Genomic DNA, 20,273 nt, shown 5'->3' with positions numbered 1-20,273 from the left:
ATTAAACCTATTTTTTTGCTTTAATAGAATAAATTCTGTTTTTGAATGGTCAATTCAAATTCAGCAATAAGTCTATACCAGTAATTACTGGTTTATTATTACTAGTTAATGAAACAATTTAACAATTACTCACACAAGCTTCCTGTAAGTCATTTCAAAATAAGAATACTAAACTTTTAGTGCAACTAACTAAGCTCTAAACCTTTTTAATTTCTGCTTTTGACTGCTTTTTTGTTATTTAGGACAACTTAATGAGCGCTTTTTCCAGCTTACCAAGTTAGGACACACACTTCCTCAAATTACTTTCAAAATAAAAGCACCAATCTAATTATTTAGCCTAAATATCGCTTTTGTGAATTTGACTAGTTAATTATAAGTAGTTAATGAAACTATTTTACTGTTCAGCAATTATCTGCACACACTTCCTTCAAAGCTTCAACTTTTATCAATTCAAATCAAAATACTTGTTCTGAAGCAAATTTAAGCCGTATTAAATATTTTCAAAACGTTTAGCTATATTTCAACAAGTTAATTAATTGATTTTCAGCAGTTTGTTAATTTCAGCTAATCTTTTTCGTGTTTCCTCCATATGAAATTGAACTACTTCAGCTTCTTCTGCAAATATTTAGCACTGTTTAATCAATTCCTATTTCTCCTTAGATACATTCAACTATGATTTACATGATTGAGCTATTTCATCTGTTTTAAATGTTTCAGTTACTTTCAGCAACTCTTCAGGAATATTTTCAGCTTGGAAGCATTCACTGTGCATTTTCTTATGGAAATGCTTTTTCTAGTTATTATTCTTATTATTTCGCCCCGTTTTTCGGTCGCTATCTACTTCTCAACGCTTCATCGTAGAATCATCGTTCAACGTTCTAAACATGCGTCATCGTTAGACGATGCAGGCTATTACTTTTCACGTTTTCAGCTTTTAAACTTTTAACGTTATTCAACGTTTTTCGTCGTTTTTTTATAATGGTCGTCTATGGGAATCATCGTTCAACTTTCTGTCAACTTCCCTCTTTTCATCAGCGTCTATCATCGTCATACTTTGGCGTAGAAACGTCATTTCAACGTCAAAAGCATCTATCATCTTTCATCGTTCTCCGTGTAAATCAGCGTCCTCGTATCTTTTATAGTTTTCAACTTGTGAGCGTTTAAATATCGTGTGGTTTTAGTTAAATTTTCAGCTTTTCCATTAGTGTGTATTGGCTCTGCTAGAGTGCGTGATGTCACAGCTACAGTGAGAAGGTGCGCTTTTTTAAGACAGAACTTTTGTCTCTAACTCGTCACTACAGCCACAATTTTTACTCTATCAACGTAATTACTTCTCTAAATCGTAGTCATACTTGTCTTCTTTCTAATGATGTGTCTGGATATACCCTCAGACCTATACTTTAGTCACTATCGACCTCAAAGTGCAGAGAGATCCTGAAATTCTCCCATTGACTCTAATGATAATTTTTGGCAGACGTCTGAGGAGAAAAACAGAGGAGACATATTTTGAAATTGCCACTGTGGCTACAAGCTTTTGTCCTTAAACATAAAATTCACACCATTTGCTCATTGAAGCCTTGGGACTCGTAAAATGAAATAATTTTTGTGATAACTATCATGGTTTAGCTGAAACAAGCCTGTTTATACAGGGTGAAACTCTGCTTTTACAGAGCAGAGTGAGCCTGATTTTCCCGCCTTTCGTCTCCATGGCGACGGCGCAGCTGCAGATTTCACTGACAGGTCAAACTCCTGATGCTCAGTGTAGACAGCAGTTCCATGCTTGTTACTGATTACTCAACTACACTATTGGATTGTGTAGTAATTAAGCACACACTTCCTCTAAATCCTTTCAAAATAAAAGCACCAAGCCAAATAATTAGCTTTAATAGCAATATTTCTGCTTTTAGATGGGTAATTATGACTGTTTAAATATAGATTAACAGTTTAGTAATGACCCACACATGCTTCCTCTACATCCTTTCAAAATAAAAGCACCAATGCCAATTATTAGCTTTAACTGCACTGTTTTGCCTTTGAATGGGTAATTATGATTATTTAAAGACTAGTTGACAGTTACGCTATTACCCCCACACATTTCCTCTAAATCCTTTCAAAATAAAAGCACCAATTACAATTTTTTACTTTTAATGGCAAGATTGATTAGAAAGTTTGTGGTTCTGAATACTAACCAATCGTTAATGAGACTACTTTAGAGTTCAGTAAATAGCCACTCAAACTTATTAGGGTGCTTTTATTCTGAAAGGGCTAAATCTAAATCTTTTGCTTTAATAGGGCTATTCTTGATATTGAATGATAAATTATGACTATCTAATGACTATTTTATAATTTAGTAATCACTCACACACAAACTCTAAATCCTTTCAAAATAAAAGCACCAATGTAATTTATTATCTTAAATGGCAGATTTTTGTTTCTGACTGGTAAATTTTTAATAGTTATTAAACTATTACACAGTTAGGTAATTATTTACAAATACTTTCTTCAAATCAAAAAGATAGTGAGCTTATTTATGATTGTCAACAATGCACTCTGGTCAACTTTTTAATCTTTGACATCTTTTACCTTAGTCAACTTTTGAGTCATTGTCATATTTTAATCTTGTCTTAGTATGACCTTGGTCATCTTTTTAATCATCATGTTTTTAATCGCCATCTTTTGTCATCGTTTTAATCTTTGTCATCGTTTCCTCGTTTTCATCGTTTTGCCGTAGTCAACTTTTGGACGTAGTCAACTTTTTGACGTCAGCAGCTTAATCAGCAGCTTAATCAGCGTTTGTCATCGTTGCGGCAGCAGATCAGCTCTCCCACGTAATTTCTCGAGAAATTACTTTTTCTAGTTATTCTTATTATTTCGCCCCGTTTTTCGGTCGCTATCTACTTCTCAACGCTTCATCGCAGAATCATCGTTCAACGTTCTAAACGTGCGTCATCGTTAGACGATGCAGGCTATTACTTTTCACGTTTTCAGCTTTTCAACTTTTAACGTTATTCAACGTTTTCCGTCGTTTTTTTATAATGGTCGTCTATGGGAATCATCGTTCAACTTTCTGTCAACTTCCCTCTTTTCATCAGCGTCTATCATCGTCATACTTTGGCGTAGAAACGTCATTTCAACGTCAAAAGCGTCTATCATCTTTCAACGTTCTCCGTGTAAATCAGTGTCCTCGTATCTTTTATAGTTTTCGACTTGTGAGCGTTTAAATATCGTGTGGTTTTTGTTAAATTTTCAGCTTTTCCATTAGTGTGTATTGGGTCAATTAGAGTGTGTGATGTCACAGCTACAGTGAGAAGGTGCGCTTTTTTAAGACAGAACTTCTGTCTCTAACTCGTCACTACAGCCACAATTTTTACTCTATCAACATAATTCCTTCACTAAATCGTAGTCATACTTGTCTTCTTTCTAATGATGTGTCTGGATATACCCTCAGACCTATACTTTAGTCGCTATCAACCTCAAAGCGCAGAGAGATCCCGAAATTCTCCCATAGACTCTAATGATAATTTTTGGCAGACGTCTGGGGAGAAAAACAGAGGAGACATATTTTGAAATTGCCACTGTGGCTACAATCTTTTATCCTCAAATATAAAATTCACACCATTTGCTCATTGAAGCCTTGGGACTCGTAAAATGAAATAATTTTTGTGATAACTATCATGGTTTAGCTGGAACAAGCCTGTTTATACAGGGTGAAACTCTGCTTTTACAGAGCAGAGTGAGCCTGATTTTCCCGCCTTTCGTCTCCATGGCGACGGCGCAGCTGCAGATTTGACTGACAGGTCAAACTGCTGATGCTCAGTGTAGACAGCAGTTCCATGCTTATTACTGATTACTCAACTACACTATTGGATTGTGTAGTAATTAAGCACACACTTCCTCTAAATCCTTTCAAAATAAAAGCACCAAGCCAAATATTTAGCTTTAATAGCAATATTTCTGCTTTTAGATGGGTAATTATGACTATTTAAAGATAGATTAACAGTTTAGTAATTACCCACACATGCTTCCTCTACATCCTTTCAAAATAAAAGCACCAATGCCAATTATTAGCTTTAACTGCACCATTTTTGCCTTTGAATGGGTAATTAAAGACTAATTGACAGTTACGCTATTACCCCCACACATTTCCTCTAAATCCTTTCAAAATAAAAGCACCAATTACAATTTATTACCTTTAATGGCAAGATTGATAAAAAAAATTGTGGTTCTGAATACTTACCAATCGTTAATGGGACTACTTTAGAGTTCAGTAAATAGCCACTCAAACTTATTAGGGTGCTTTTATTCTGAAAGGGCTAAATCTAAATCTTTTGCTTTAATAGGGCTATTCTTGCTATTGAATGATAAATTATGACTATCTAATGACTATTTTATAGTTTAGTAATCGCCCACACACAACCTCTAAATCCTTTCAAAATAAAAGCACCAATGTAATTTATTACCTAAATGGCAAGATTTTTGTTTCTGACTGGTAAATTTCTACTTGTTATTAAAATATTACACAGTTAGGTAATTATTTACAAATACTTTCTTCAAATCAAAAAGATAGTCAACTTATTTATGATTGTCAACAATGCACTCTCGTCAACTTTTTAATCTTTGACATCTTTTTACCTTGGTCAACTTTTGAGTCATTGTCATATTTTAATCTTGTCTTAGTATGACCTTGGTCATCTTTTTAATCATTATATTTTTAATCGCCATCTTTTGTCATCGTTTTAATCTTTGTCATCGTTTTCTCGTTTTCATCGTTTTGCCGTAGTCAACTTTTTGACGTCAGCAGCTTAATCAGCGTTTGTCATCGTTGCGGCAGCAGATCAGCTCTCCCACGTAATTTCTCGAGAAATTACTTTTTCTAGTTTTTCTTCTTATTTCGCCCCGTTTTTCGGTCGCTTTCATCGTCTCAACGCTTCGTCGTAGAATCGCCGTTCAACTTTCTAAACGTGTGTCGTCTTTAGGGGATGGGGGCTATTACTTTTCACGTTTTCAGCTTTTCAACTTTTAACGTTATTCAACGTTTTTCGTCGTTTTTTTATAATGGTCGTCTATGGGAATCATCGTTCAACTTTTTGTCAACTTGCCTCTTTTCGTCAGCTTCTGTCATCGTCATACTTTGGCGTAGAAACGTCATTTCAACGTCAAAAGCGTCTATCATCTTTCAGCGTTCTCCGTGTAAATCAGCGTCCTCGTATCTTTTATAGTTTTCGACTTGTGAGCGTTTAAATATGGTGTGGTTTTTGTTAAATTTTCAGCTTTTCCATTAGTGTGTATTGGGTCAGTTAGAGTGCGTGATGTCACAGCTACAGTGAGAAGGTGCGCTTTTTTAAGACAGAACTTCTGTCTCTAACTCGTCACTACAGCCACAATTTTTACTCTATCAACATAATTACTTCACTAAATCGTAGTCATACTTGTCTTCTTTCTAATGATGTGTCTGGCTTTACTCTCAGACCTATACTTTAGTCGCTATCAACCTCAAAGCGCAGAGAGATCCCGAAATTCTCCCATAGACTCTAATGATAATTTTCGGCAGACGTCTGGGGAGAAAAACAAGAGGAGAAGTATTTTGAAATTGCGACTGCGGCTACAAACATTTGTCCTCAAACATAAAGTTCACACCATTTGCTCATTGAAGACTTGGGACTCGTAAAATGAAATAATTTTTGTGATATCTATTATGGTTTAGCTGGAACAAGCCTGTTTATACAGGGTGAAACTCTGCTTTTACAGAGCAGAGTGAGCCTGATTTTCCCGCCTTTCGTCTCCATGGCGACGGCGCAGCTGCAGATTTCACTGACAGGTCAAACTCCTGATTCTCAGTGTAGACAGCAGTTCCATGCTTATTACTGGTTACTCATCTACACTATTGGATTGTGTAGTAATTAAGCACACACTTCCTCTAAATCCTTTCAAAATAAAAGCACCAAGCCAAATATTTAGCTTTAATAGCAATATTTCTGCTTTTAGATGGGTAATTATGACTATTTAAAGATAGATTAACAGTTTAGTAATTACCCACACATGCTTCCTCTACATCCTTTCAAAATAAAAGCACCAATGCCAATTATTAGCTTTAACTGCACCGTTTTTGCCTTTGAATGGTTAATTATGATTATTTAAAGACTAATTGACAGTTATGCTATTACCCCCACACGTTTCCTCTAAATCCTTTCAAAATAAAAGCACCAATTACAATTTATTACCTTTAATGGCAAGATTGATTAGAACATTTCTGGTTCTGAATACTTACCAATCGTTAATGAGACACTTTAGAGTTCAGCAAATAACCACTCACACTTATTAGGGTGATTTTATTCTGAAAGGGCTTAACCTAAATTTTTTCCTTTAATAGGGCAATTCTTGCTATTGAATGACATATTATGACTGTCTAATGACTATTTTATAGTTTAGTAATTACTCACACACGACCTCTAAATCCTTTCAAAATAAAAGCACCAATCCAGATTTTTAGCTTTAATAGCACTATTTGTGCTTTTGAATGGGTAATCATGACTGGTTAGTGTGACTGTTTTACAGTTTAGCTATTAAGCACGTACAGCCCCTCTACATCCTTTCAAAATAAAAGCCCCAATCCTGATCTTTAGCTAAAGATAACAATAGTTCTGCTTTCAACAGGTGTATTATGACTAGTTATTTAGACTAATATACTGTTTAGCAAATACCTGCACAGGCATTTTCCATATTCTTTTAAAATAAAAGCACCAATCCAAATTTTTAGCTTTAATAGGACTATTTATACTTTTTAATGGGTAATCGTGACTGGTTATTGTGACTGTTTTACAGTTTAGCTATTAAGCACACACAGCTTCTCCACATCCTTTCAAAATAAAAGCCCAAATCCTGATTTTTAACTAAAGATAGCAATATTTCTGCTTCCAACAGGTTTATTATGACTATTTATTTAGACTAAAATACTGCACACACAGTTTCTCCAAATCCTTTCAAAATAAAAGCCCCATTCCAGATCTTTAGCTAAAAAGGGCAATATTTCTGCGTTCAGCTGGTGTATTGTTACTAGATGATAAGACAATCTTAATGTTTAGAAATTGCCTGCACAGGTGTCCTCGATATCCTTTCAAAATAAAAGTACCAATCCAAATTTTTAGTTTTAATAGCATAAACTCTGTTTTTGAATGGGTAATTGTGACAAGTAATGAGACTATTTTAAAGTTTAGCTATAAACACATACATCTCTAAATCATTTTAAAATAAAAGCATTAAATCAATTTTTTTGCTTTGATAGAATAAATTCTGCTTTTGAATGGTCAATTGTAAATCAGCAATAAGTCTATACCAGTTATTACTGGTTTATTATTACTAGTTAATGAAACAATTTAACAATTACTCACACAAGCTTCCTGTAAGTCATTTCAAAATAAGAATACTAAACTTTTAGTGCAACTAACTAAGCTCTAAACCTTTTTAATTTATGCTTTTGACTGCTTTTTTGTTATTTAGGACAACTTAATGAGCGCTTTTCCCAGTTTACCAATTTAGGACACACACTTCCTCAAATTACTTTCAAAATAAAAGCACCAATCTAATTATTTAGCCTAAATATCACATTTGTGAATTTGACTAGTTAATTATAACCAGTTAATGAAACTATTCTACTGTTCAGCAATTATCTGCACACACTTCCTTCAAAGCTTTAACTTTTATCAATTTAAATCCAAATACTTGTTCTGAAGCAAATTTAAGCCGTATTAAATATTTCCAAAACGTTAAGCTACTCATTAAGCTCTTGAAATCAAAACTATTTAATTACAATATTTAGCCATTTTGATACATTTGGCTATAATTCAACAAATTATTAATTGATTTTCAGCAGTTTGTTAATTTCAGCAAATCTTTTTTGTGTTTCCTCCATATGAAATTGAACTACTTCAGCTTCTTCTGCAAATATTCAGCACTGTTTAATCAATTCCTATTTCTCCTTAGATACATTCAACTATGCTTTACATGATTGAGCTATTTCATCTGTTTTAAATGTTTCAGTTACTTTCAGCAACTCTTCAGGAATATTTTCAGCTTGGAAGCATTCACTGTGCATTTTCTTATGGAAATGCTTTTTCTAGTTATTCTTATTATTTCGCCCCGTTTTTCGGTCGCTATCTACTTCTCAACGCTTCATCGCAGAATCATCGTTCAACGTTCTAAACGTGCGTCATCGTTAGACGATGCAGGCTATTACTTTTCACGTTTTCAGCTTTTCAACTTTTACCGTTATTCAACGTTTTCCGTCGTTTTTTTATAATGGTCGTCTATGGGAATCATCGTTCAACTTTGTGTCAACTTCCCTCTTTTCATCAGCGTCTATCATCGTCATACTTTGGCGTAGAAACGTCATTTCAACGTCAAAAGCGTCTATCATCTTTCAACGTTCTCCGTGTAAATCAGCGTCCTCGTATCTTTTATAGTTTTCGACTGGTGAGCGTTTAAATATCATGTGGTTTTTGTTAAATTTTCAGCTTTTCCATTAGTGTGTATTGGGTCAGTTAGAGTGCGTGATGTCACAGCTACAGTGAGAAGGTGCGCTTTTTTAAGACAGAACTTCTGTCTCTAACTCGTCACTACAGCCACAATTTTTACTCTATCAACATAATTACTTCACTAAATCGTAGTCATACTTGTCTTCTTTCTAATGATGTGTCTGGATATACCCTCAGACCTATACTTTAGTCGCTATCAACCTCAAAGCGCAGAGAGATCCCGAAATTCTCCCATAGACTCTAATGATAATTTTCGGCAGACGTCTGGAGAAAAACAGAGGAGACATATTTTGAAATTGCCACTGTGGCTACAAGCTTTTATCCTCAAATATAAAATTCACACCATTTGCTCATTGAAGCCTTGGGACTCGTAAAATGAAATAATTTTTGTGATAACTATCATGGTTTAGCTGGAACAAGCCTGTTTATACAGGGTGAAACTCTGCTTTTACAGAGCAGAGTGAGCCTGATTTTCCCGCCTTTCGTCTCCATGGCGACGGCGCAGCTGCAGATTTCACTGACAGGTCAAACTGCTGATGCTCAGTGTAGACAGCAGTTCCATGCTTATTACTGATTACTCAACTACACTATTGGATTGTGTAGTAATTAAGCACACACTTCCTCTAAATCCTTTCAAAATAAAAGCACCAAGCCAAATAATTAGCTTTAATAGCAATATTTCAACTTTTAGATGGGTAATTATGACTATTTAAAGATAGATTAACAGTTTAGTAATTACCCACACGTGCTTCCTCTACATCCTTTCAAAATAAAAGCACCAATGCCAATTATTAGCTTTAACTGCACTGTTTTTGCCTTTGAATGGGTAATTAAAGACTAATTGACAGCTACGCTATTACCCCCACACATTTCCTCTAAATCCTTTCAAAATAAAAGCACCAATTACAATTTATTACCTTTAATGGCAAGATTGATTAGAAAATTTCTGGTTCTGAATACTTACCAATCGTTAATGAGACTACTTTAGAGTTCAGTAAATAACCACTCACACTTATTAGAGTGCTTTTATTCTGAAAGGGCTTAATCTAAATCTTTTGCGTTAATAGGGCTATTCTTGCTATTGAATGATAAATTATGACTATCTAATGACTATTTTATAGTTTAGTAATAACTCACACACAACCTCTAAATCCCTTCAAAATAAAAGCACCAATGTAATTTATTACCCTAAATGGCAAGATATTTGATTCTGACTGGTAAATTTTAATAGTTATTAAACTATTACATAGTTAGGTAATTATTTACAAATACTTTCTTCAAATCAAAAAGCTAGTCAGCTTATTTATGATTGTCAACAATGCACCTTGGTCAACTTTTTAATCTTTGACATCTTTTAACCTTGGTCAACTTTTGAATCATTGTCATCTCTTTAATATTGTCATAGTATGACCTTGGTCATCTTTTTAATCATCATCTTTTTATTCGCCATCTTTTGTCATCGTTTTAATCTTTGTCAACGTTTTCTCGTTTTCATCGTTTTCATCGTTTTGCCGTAGTCAACTTTTGGACGTAGTAAACTTTGTGACGTCAGCAGCTTAATCAGCGTTTGTCATCGTTGCGGCAGCAGATCAGCTCTCCCACGTAATTTCTCGAGAAATTACTTTTTCTAGTTACATTAGAAGCACTGTAGAACTGTAAAATATCCGTCAGTTAAGTTGTAAACTTCAGACAGACCTTTAAATCCAGGGAAACCCTGAGGCCCTAAAGGTCCCTGTTGACCCTTCTGTCCAGACTCTCCCGGGAATCCAGAAAGACAGTATTGACCTGGGGAGAAAAACAGCGAGCTGACATCGGGAGAGCTGTGTGCAGAGTAGTGTAAGATAAAGAGCATATGAATAATTGATTAAAAACAAAATGGTACTGTACCTGGACTTCCTGGTTCTCCTTTGGGCCCTCTGAATCCCGGGGTTCCTGGTTTTCCAGGTTTTCCAGGTGTGAGTTCACCAGCATAAACCAAACCTGGATCTCCAGGATCCCCTTTAAATCCTGGAACTCCACTTGGACCCACAATTCCTGCTGGTCCTGAGTAACAGAAAAGTTTCAATATTCTCAATCATCTTAAATCTAATGAGAATTTAAAAACTGGAAACTTGTTTGTTCTTACCATTTAGGCAGGAATAATTTGGTTGCAGCTACGTACCAGGTATGCCTCTACCAGGGACTCCTTGACCACCGGGTCTTCCCATTAGGCCCAATTCTCCTGGTGGGCCACGGCGTCCAGGGGCCCCAGGATCGCCAGCGACACCTTTTTTGAAGTGTCAATGGCAGAATTCAAGCAAAAAAGGCGAGGTTTTTTTACTATGTTTACACTAAGTAAGGTTATTAGTAATAGATCTATGGGTCATCTAAGATTTAAATGGTACCATTTCACCTTCAGTGAAATAGGACTATGCAACACAGTACCAAATCCAAAATACTGTATACCACTGAAGTTGCATTTTCCATGAGTTCCGATACTTTGTGTATAAAGATACAAACATGACGTTAGCGTTGGTGTCTCAGGACAAGTTCACCCAATCATTTTGATCCCAGCAGGGGCATTCATCGGTACCTGTGTGGATAACATCTGCTTCCTGAGGGAGGCCTTTAAGACCTTGCTCTCCCTTCATGCCCTGTGAACAAAGACAAAGACGAGCATTTTAAACCAAACACAAAGAAATATTTATTTTATAGGCTGGATCCTTTAAGAGGAAGCAGCTCTCTGTCTTGTCCTGTGTCTAATTGGCCAGTGTTGATGACGTTACAGACAGTGACTGACCTTTATTCCCTCTTGTCCAATCAGACCTGGAAGACCTGGACTTCCTTGAAACCCCTAAAGAACATAAAGACAGACCTCAGTAAAGCAGTAACATCCCACCTTCTCACTGCAGACAACTTCATTGGCTGATGAAACCTACTGTGGGTTAAAGACAAATACTCAGCATACTACAGTACTTAAGTAGAAGGACAAAATTAATATTAACATTATATTCCGAGCCCATGTGATTCATTTTCATGACAGAATAAACTGTTGTTTACAGTCCTAGTTCTTACGTACAAGGTCTTAAATTAGTATTTATCAGCACTAAATTATTAACCACATCATTAACTGGTTTGTCTAATCAGCGAGTGATGTCACACACATGAACACCTAAATGATTCAGCTGGAACCTTATCATTGTTCATTCATTTGCTTTCACAGTTTAACAGTTTGCATTTTGTTGACTCGCCTTTGGTCCTTTTTGTCCAGGTGGACCAGGGATACCAGGAAATCCCTGAAACACACAAATACATGTTCACGCTCAGTCTTAAGGATAAGCTGTTTTAAAATACTAAGACTTCAACTCAGGGTTATTTTGTCTCAGTCTCATAAGATTGAGGACAAACATTGGAGCTGACACAGCCTGAACATATCCATACTCATCAACACAGAGAAAACTATTACTCACCCTGGGTCCAGGGAATCCCAGAACTCCTTTCTTTCCTTTGATCCCTGGGGAAGCGTCCACACCCTGAGAGACACTTCGAGTGTCAACATTAATCCAAATCTTAATAATAATGTAGTAACAAGTATTCAGCAGCAAGATGATCCAAAAGTTTGGACTTACCGGGAGTCCCTGAACTCCACAGGCTCCTTTAACCCCCAGAGGACCCTAAAGAAACAATACAACCCAACATCTGAACCAGCAGAACTGTTAAGAACATCAGGGGCCTCATGTCCAAAGACTTGCGTCGATTTCCTACTAAATTTGGCTTAAGTTAAAATCCACAAAACTACCTACATACAGAAATATCAACGTCCCCCAAGTACGAATCGACGCATGTTTCCTTCGTACTTGGAATCGAGCTCAGGTGAATGAGTAGCAGACTCCGTCTGTGACACGCCTCCATAATAATATGTTAATTTATTTAAGTACAGTCTGCGTCTGCACAAGACGCCGAGCGGGCACAGGTTCTATGCGCAACAGAAATATTAATAATATTAATAACATTAATAACATTAATAATATCAATAATATTAATAATATAATATTAAGACTGTTAAATTACTGTATTTACTGACCAAAAGCCACCGATCTGGTACCAGCTTCGAATCTGATACAATGAATGGATCATCGTTAAACCAGACACCTCGACACAATGTTGCTGACTGTAGCTGCATTTCTGCGTCACTTATTATTTGTACACTGATGAAATTAAGGCAGGAAACTCAGAAACTGTTTACTGTTGACTTGTGTTTCATCCTGTGATGGTGCTTTTATATCGATGAGTCCAGTCACATCAGGTAAACCTGCTCTCTAAAACTGCGCTTTAATGTTGCCCTGATCAACCGTTGCCTTGCTGACATGCGGATGATTGCGTCCCACACAGCTGGCATGACTCAGCTCAGGCTCCACTACGCACCGGTCTGCAGCTTCCTCTGGGTCCTCGCGGTCCAGGAACGGGCACCTCTACCAGATTCTAATAGATCCTCTAATAATGGACCAATAGCTTTAGAAAAGTATTCACGCCAGCCAGCGGGCTACGGTAGATCTGCGCACGTTTCTACTTTATGTTTTTTTGATACATCTGACCTTAGGCTTAGATTCGTGCTTACGCCGGATTTTTGTGTGTAAGTACCCTTCGTACATGAGGCCCCAGGACATTTCCAGTGAAAATGCAAGAGAACCGTAATTCTTCGATTCAGAGCATGGATCTTGTTTGGTTTCATAACAGTATGTGAATTGGAACTGTACTAAAACCACAAATGAACACTAGAACCACAGAGATCCAGTATACTTGGCCATTAGAGAATCTGGCTTCCCACCTGGTCTCCTTTAACGTACAGTTCTTCAGGAGGATCAACAACCTCAAATGGACCTGGAGGCCCCTGAGGGCCCTGCTCCCCCTGTGGACACACCAGTAATACTGTGAGTAATGGCAGAACAGTTTACAGTTGAAGTACTTCTTATCTTGGTCTTGGTAAATCTTGGTTGCTCTATTGACCACTAGCTGCTGGGGGCGGGGACACATGATCACAGTTACCTCATCTCCCTTATCACCAATCAGAGATCGGCCTTTTTCTCCCTGAAAAAAAAACATGTCAACACCTATACATACTGAATACTTTACAGGATGCCTCTGTTATAATTATACTTATAAATTTCAATAATAGATACTGAATACACTACAAGATGCCTCTGTTTCTGTGGGCCATTTATATTTACTGTGTAGTACTTACAGGTGGACCCCTGGGACCAGCTAGGCCTGGGAGACCCTGCACAGATGAAATACAAATAAATGAAAAGACTACAAAAACCGACCAGACTATTTTAAGATACAACTTAACACTTTTCAACAGAATTTGAAGGTTTATTTGTAAGACTAAATATTATCTAAGTTTCTTGTTTATTGTGACTCACCTTGGTTCCATCTGGTCCTACAGGACCCAAAAGTCCCCTTTGTCCAGGTAAACCATTTTCACCCTGCAGATAGAAAGAACCATGATAAGCTGAAACTCAGTCCAGGTTCAGATCGGACAGAGCCTCTAAAACAGTAACATTAGGAAGGACACACTCACTCTTTTGGACTCACCTGTTGTCCACGAAGTCCACTAGGCCCAGCGTCTCCCTGTCAGATACAGACTGCCGTTAGTCAGTGTTGGTGGGGGAGCAGTGATGTTTAACCCTTTGAAGCGATTTCATATTTGATTCACAAGTTTCTGAGAGTGAATGTGCTTAAATGGGTCTATGTTAAAAATTAAATCAATAACAATCAATAATATTAATGTAACAATTTATATTTATATTTATTATACCTCTATATCTCTTTTCAGTTTAGTGAGGTGGTCACATGGTTCAGTACAGTACTTGTTTATTAGGTACTTACTGGCACCCCAGGGTACTGTATGTAGTACACTGATAGATCTCCTGGAAATCCCTTGGGACCTGGAAACCCCTACCAAACAGAACAGTTTATGTGGTGATACATGGTGGTAGGAAATATATTTCCTACTCCCAACAACTGCAGAGTTCAGTCAGCATTTCTGACCTGTTCTCCACCAGGTCCTTGTTCTCCATCAGGTCCTTGAAAGCCTTTTTGTCCTCTTGTTCCATTACATCCATCAAGACCTGGGAGACCAGGACCTCCAGCAGGACCCGGGTGACCTGGGATTCCTTCTGAACCTGGAAAACCAGGAACACCAACAGCCCCCTGGAACAACAAAGTTAAATTTAAGCGAGTCTTCTGAGTCACAGAGTCATAGAACACACAGAAGCATGTTCATTTACTGGGTCGCCTTTCATTCCTGCAGCTCCTATTGGTCCCTCATCTCCTCTATGGCCCTTGTCTCCTCGAGGCCCCTGAGAGCCAGGAAAACCTGGGGGACCCTGACGGCCCAGCAGGCCCAAAAGACCTGGAGCCCCCTGCAAGAAACAAAAAACAATTAGATCCTGACACAATATGATGCAACTCCGGCAAAAGCCTGATTAAAAGAAATCTGACAGTGCCTTCCAGATAGAACTCCAATACAAGGGTCCTTTCAGAAAATGACAGAACTAATTGGGACTTGGTTTAACATCAACCTTTCAACATGTGTAGGAAGGTTCTAATCTGATAGAACACATTCTCACTAGAACACATTTGTGCCTCCAGTTGAATCCAGTGTAACATGCACTGTGCTGTCTGACCACAGGAGGGCAGTATGTGAGCTGTTCCTCAGTCTGGACTGGATGTTAGAGCAGGTGAAGGGCCTCCTGACTCACACAACTGAATTTAGATCATGTGTGTAAACACAGACAACAAGTGTGATCTGAACCTTAGCCATAGAACCAAATTAGCACTATTCAGAAGTAAACAAGTAAAAAGTTCATTTATGAATGAAGGACAAATTTGGTTTCATGCTGAACATTTAGTTTCTCCTGAGGTTTGTTCAGATTCAGAATTGGAACTGCTGGGACCTGTCTCAGCCTGGTGAAGGAACAGATGATCGCTCATGGTGTAATGGACCACAACCACACGTTCAGCGTGAGGGACATGAAGCCGGTTGCACGTGGTCCGTGCCTGTTGGCACAGAGGAGTTCCATCACCGTGGAGGTGATTCAACCATCAGGTTCGTTACTAATAATATGAAAGATCATTTTGATTCAGAAAGCTGCAAATGCTTTTTACTTTTTTCTTGCCACGGAGCAGCTGCTGTCCTGGTGGCTGCACATTGAATCAGTGTTAAATCCCACCACACGTCTGTAAACACATCCACAGGTTGTTTCTTCGTAAGACGACTGAACCTGCAGCGGCAAAGGGCTTCACCGTTTGTCACAGCTCACCCAAAGACCAGAAAGAGAAAGTTCACACATTAACTGTGTCCTGATCATAGACCAGCAGGGCCGACGCTGAGGAGAATCCTGTTGATTTTTTAGTTGGGCTGAGTCAGTGTGTGTGATGAGATGTGACAGCTGTGATCTCTGTTAGGCCCTTTTCTGTCACCCTTTCTCTGAAACCACGCAACCGTGAAATCACTGCGACAGACGCCTTCCCAAAATCCCCTCTGCCTGTCTGCTGCCTCCAGCTGTACACACACACACACACACACACACACACACACACACACACACACACACACACACACACACACACACACACACACACACACACACACACACACACACACACACACACACAGCTTCTGTTTGCCGTCTACACAACAGAGGGAGAAAGGTGTAGACAAATGATGCTCGCGTCAAACATCTGGACCCCAGTGCAGCTATGGATGGAAACACCTGGACCCATGTTGCCATGACAACCAGAATGACTGTTGAACACGGCTCATTTTGTTATTTAAAGGATGTTTCTGGAAATGAACTCAGAGGAGTGATGGGTGTTTGTGTGTGTGAGGAATCTGCCAACTCGGTTTAATTGACTTCCCACACATGTCTCCGTTCCTCCTCCATGCAGCAGCATTATCACCGTACAAATAGCATCACTCAGCAGCCGACTGCCTGTAGTGTGTGGATGGGCCGAGTCTCACCATCGCTCCTTTGGCTGGGAAACACTGACAGGTGGAGCAGTCCCGTCCAGCGCACGGCTCCGTCTGCTCGCCCTGGAAACACAGACATCATCATTACAGTATATTGCCACATCAGGAGTGGAAATAATCAAATTAGCTCAGTTCAGGTCAATATTGTTCTGGAGGAGGAAATGATTTGTTGGCACGTTGTGATGACATCATGATGATGTCAGACATCATCTCAGCCCTTTGGTCAGATCTGCTTTTTTTCTCTGGCCTCTCAGCCAGTACCAGGAAGTGATAAACATGAATGGATCACTACAGATTCAAAGAACCCTCAGATATCAGAGAGCTGTACTGCTTATGTAGTGGTGGAGCAGGCCTCCCTCAGAGACACTGGAAGGATGCTGGGACCGAAGATTTGAGGTGTGGGTTGTGGTTACGGCAGGAGATTTGTTGCGTTGTGTGTTTCATTGTCTACATTCAGACACAGGAATGTAAACAGTAAAGAGCAGACAAGCGTCTCAGATTCCCAGGAAGCAGACGGTGTGAGATGATGCGATAACGTCAGTGACAATCATGCTCCATTTTTCCTGACCCACACGCACTTTGAACCATCTGAATGAGGTCAGATATGAATCAAACCATCAGATTTACCTGAGCTGCTGTGTCTGATGCTACTTGTTTACGTCTGAACATGTTTAAAGCAGAGCCCCATCGACACAGCTTCATGCTCACACCACCTGGTGTAACCACTATGAAGCAGGAATCAGTATAAACTCAATGACGCTGAAGGAATGATAATAAAGCACGAGGTCAGAGAGTCTGATGTGTTAACGTACATGTGCTGTGTAATCAGATGGAGGCAGCGCCTACGTGACACTACACACCGTGATGTACCACAAGTGGTAACTAACGCGTTAGGAATAATGAGCGGTACCTGTGTCCTGACCGCTGGGACCTTGGGAAGAAGTTGAAGAATAAAAAGGAAAAAAAACATTCAAATCTCTGTAATTTCTGAATTTCTGAGTCTCCTGCCTTAAATTCAATGGATTGCTTATTTCTTTCCTCCCATGATGGCTGAATCCAACATTAACGGTGTTTTCCCACCTTGGAGCAGTTGTTGGGCCTGGGTCACTTGCTGAGTCTGCATCACCTGCGTTTATTGGACTGATACTGTTATAAAATAATCAATCTGCTGAATCAGTAGTTTTTGGTGCTGAGTCTGTCTGACACTGTTACAAGCAGACCTGACACTGACTGACCCACTTCATCATCCCACACTGAGTTAATGGACTGTTTTTTTTCCTGTAGGCCCCAGACTTACTTTCCCAGCATGCAGCAGTGTTTGTGTAGCCGCCGCATTCTTGCAGCGTTGTGTAAACGCGGTTACCACTCAGGCGTAGCTATCAGCACCAGGAATGTGGCCACTGCTCTATCTCCTATCATGACTTTGTTCACACCATCCTCGCTCCATCACTCGTCTACCTGCAGTCACTTCTCGTCACAGCACCAGCCTCCAGGTCCTCTCCTCCATCCTCCGACCACCATCCTTTACTCCTCAGTGGTTCTGTCATCTCTCATCTCAGACTCTGAGATGCCTCTGATTGGTGGAACAAATGAAGCATGTGACGAAGCAATGACGCCGCTGTTCAGACAGACTGAACCCTGTGACCTTCACAGGGTGGAGGAGAGTTTAGACAAGACAGAGTCTACAGGGTTGTGTCTGGTCATCCTGTGTCACTCCACCATCATCCTCTGTCCTTCCCATAATCCCTGACAGACCCCAGAGGTGACCCTCTGACTCCACCTGCAGGTCAGTCTCACCTGAGTTCAGCAAAGCTTAGTCTTAGTGTACAGACAACAATAGAAACCTTTCAGTGGCTCCTGCTGGATGACTGGGCCCAGAACTGGTGGCGCATTAAACCTCATAGTGAACTACTGTGGCAACAACATCATCCTGAATTTAATGGAAACCTATAAGGCAGCATTTGATATTTTGACCTGTCAACGTAGATGGTAGTTGCTGCTCAGACAACAAACACGTGGAGTCTGTGAAGGTCCTCATTCATGTTGGTCACATTTATCCCAACATGTGGAACAAATTGGCCTGATGGTGTGTGAATCAGTGGATGAGCAGATCAACTCACCCCAGACGCTGCTGGAGGACATCTGAGGACAATCAGGAGGCACCTGCAGGAGGAAGCACACCGAGCAGAGCACATCAGCATTCTGCAGCTCCGATCCATCGGCTGCAGGCTGGACAGGTTCTGGTTTGGTCAACGCGGGCCGGGACCGTTTACATCTACCATGAGACGCGTGTGTGTGTGTGTGAGTGTGTCTCCAGGTTAAGTTGGTGTTACCAGAGCCAGGTGGCTGAGCAGGACGCCAGCAGCATCTTCCCTCACCCGGACCCCGCCTCCAGCTGCTTCTTGGCCAATGAGGACCCTCCGATGCTGCGATACCAGAGGTTGTGCTGCAGAGACGCAATCAGAACCAAAACCTAATCATTTAAATCTACAGACGTGACCTGTGGGTACTGTATGTCCCATACGTCTCTATAGGAGCAGCAGCTCAGGCACGGTACCAGTCACTCCCACAGTCGGACCTGCAACCCCAGCATCTTCATCTTTCTGCTGTTGATTCACATTCCTCCTGGTTTCTCCTCTTTGTGTGTATCTTTGCACCTTAACAAAGCATTAGCCACGCAGCATGCTATAGCTAGCTTCTACATCCCCACGACTACAGAGCGGTGGGAGGTTACAGGGCTGGGTCTACGGTTCTGGTGAGCCACGCGTCCACAGAGACCCGTTCCAACATTAGAGCCCTGATACGACGCATCCAGGGAGACACTGACTGAGACTGAACTCTGTAAACGAGTATGATGTCATAAATCCAGCAAGACACACGTATGAACAACTAGACTGTAACTTTGTAATGTACTTGTACATGATCTACTGCAGTATCAGATACACTGTGTCCATTACAGAGGCTCGGTACTCAACATGGTACAGCTCTTACTGTCTGATGCATTGTAGTATGACCTCGCTGACCTCAGTACATCTGATCAATTTTAAGTAGGCACAGGATAGTTTTTCACCATACAGATCAACTGCTTTTGCTTTGTTTACGCTGTTATTTCTGACTGAACCGTGAATTCTACAGGTGTTCGAAACACTGGAGCACAACAACCTCTCAGTGCTCTAAATCAGCCCCTTCCTCTTCTCCTACTTTTTTTATTAGCGTTAATTAACCTTCTGACGTCATCGACTCGTTAGAACTTATTGAGGAGCAATTCAGACGTCACACAGGTAACAGCGCAGGTGAGCCTCTCGCTCACGCGCACGCGCGCACGCAGGCAGGTGTTGCTTACCTGAAGGTCTCGCGCTCCGTATGAAGCTTCCCAGAGTCTGGAGTTAATCCACTCAACTGAAGCTGCAGCTCTGAGCAGCCCACTCTCACAAACCGTCTGCAGGTGCATGCGCACATACACTTCCTGCCCCCAGCGTGCGTCCTTCAAAATAAAAGTTGCAGGAATTGTGACGAAACCCGTGGATCCGGTTTTAAGCGGTGGCCGCTTTAGTTTAAACAACTAAACAAACTTTTAACAGTAATGTTTGAAAATGTTCTTAATCTTATTTTTAATTTAACAATTATATCTTCTGTAATTATAATTACATCCAGTCAAGTGTCTCCTTACAAGGCATCGAACCCTGAGCTGAGCCGAACCCTCGCTTGTCAACTGCGACTCAATGAAT

The 20,273-nt window shown here is 39.8% G+C and overlaps 1 protein-coding gene across 4 annotated transcripts in view; it reads right to left on the bottom strand.

The window, feature by feature from the left end:
• Nucleotides 1-20,112, bottom strand: part of col4a4 (collagen, type IV, alpha 4) — a 43,503-nt gene extending 23,391 nt beyond the window's left edge. Inside the window, exons 1-20 of one of the 4 annotated variants that reach the window (XM_029171234.3) lie at nt 19,889-20,112; nt 18,879-18,991; nt 18,666-18,708; nt 16,537-16,608; nt 14,801-14,935; nt 14,562-14,723; nt 14,400-14,468; nt 14,106-14,141; nt 13,934-13,996; nt 13,753-13,788; nt 13,557-13,598; nt 13,339-13,419; nt 12,140-12,184; nt 11,981-12,043; nt 11,762-11,806; nt 11,311-11,364; nt 11,104-11,164; nt 10,693-10,797; nt 10,419-10,574; nt 10,227-10,316 (exon numbers count right to left, since the gene is read on the bottom strand). In XM_029171234.3, the coding sequence (XP_029027067.1) occupies nt 10,227-10,316; nt 10,419-10,574; nt 10,693-10,797; nt 11,104-11,164; nt 11,311-11,364; nt 11,762-11,806; nt 11,981-12,043; nt 12,140-12,184; nt 13,339-13,419; nt 13,557-13,598; nt 13,753-13,788; nt 13,934-13,996; nt 14,106-14,141; nt 14,400-14,468; nt 14,562-14,723; nt 14,801-14,935; nt 16,537-16,608; nt 18,666-18,708; nt 18,879-18,913 (1,393 nt within the window). In that variant the 5' untranslated portion in view covers nt 18,914-18,991; nt 19,889-20,112. The other 3 variants (XM_029171231.3, XM_029171233.3, XM_041073404.2) reach the window with 3 other exon arrangements.
• Between the last annotated feature and the right edge of the window lie 161 nt (nt 20,113-20,273).

This window comes from Betta splendens, chromosome 13, assembly GCF_900634795.4.
Source record: "Betta splendens chromosome 13, fBetSpl5.4, whole genome shotgun sequence".
Taxonomy (NCBI): Eukaryota; Metazoa; Chordata; class Actinopteri; order Anabantiformes; family Osphronemidae; genus Betta; species Betta splendens.
This window is presented reverse-complemented; position numbering and strand designations above follow the sequence as displayed.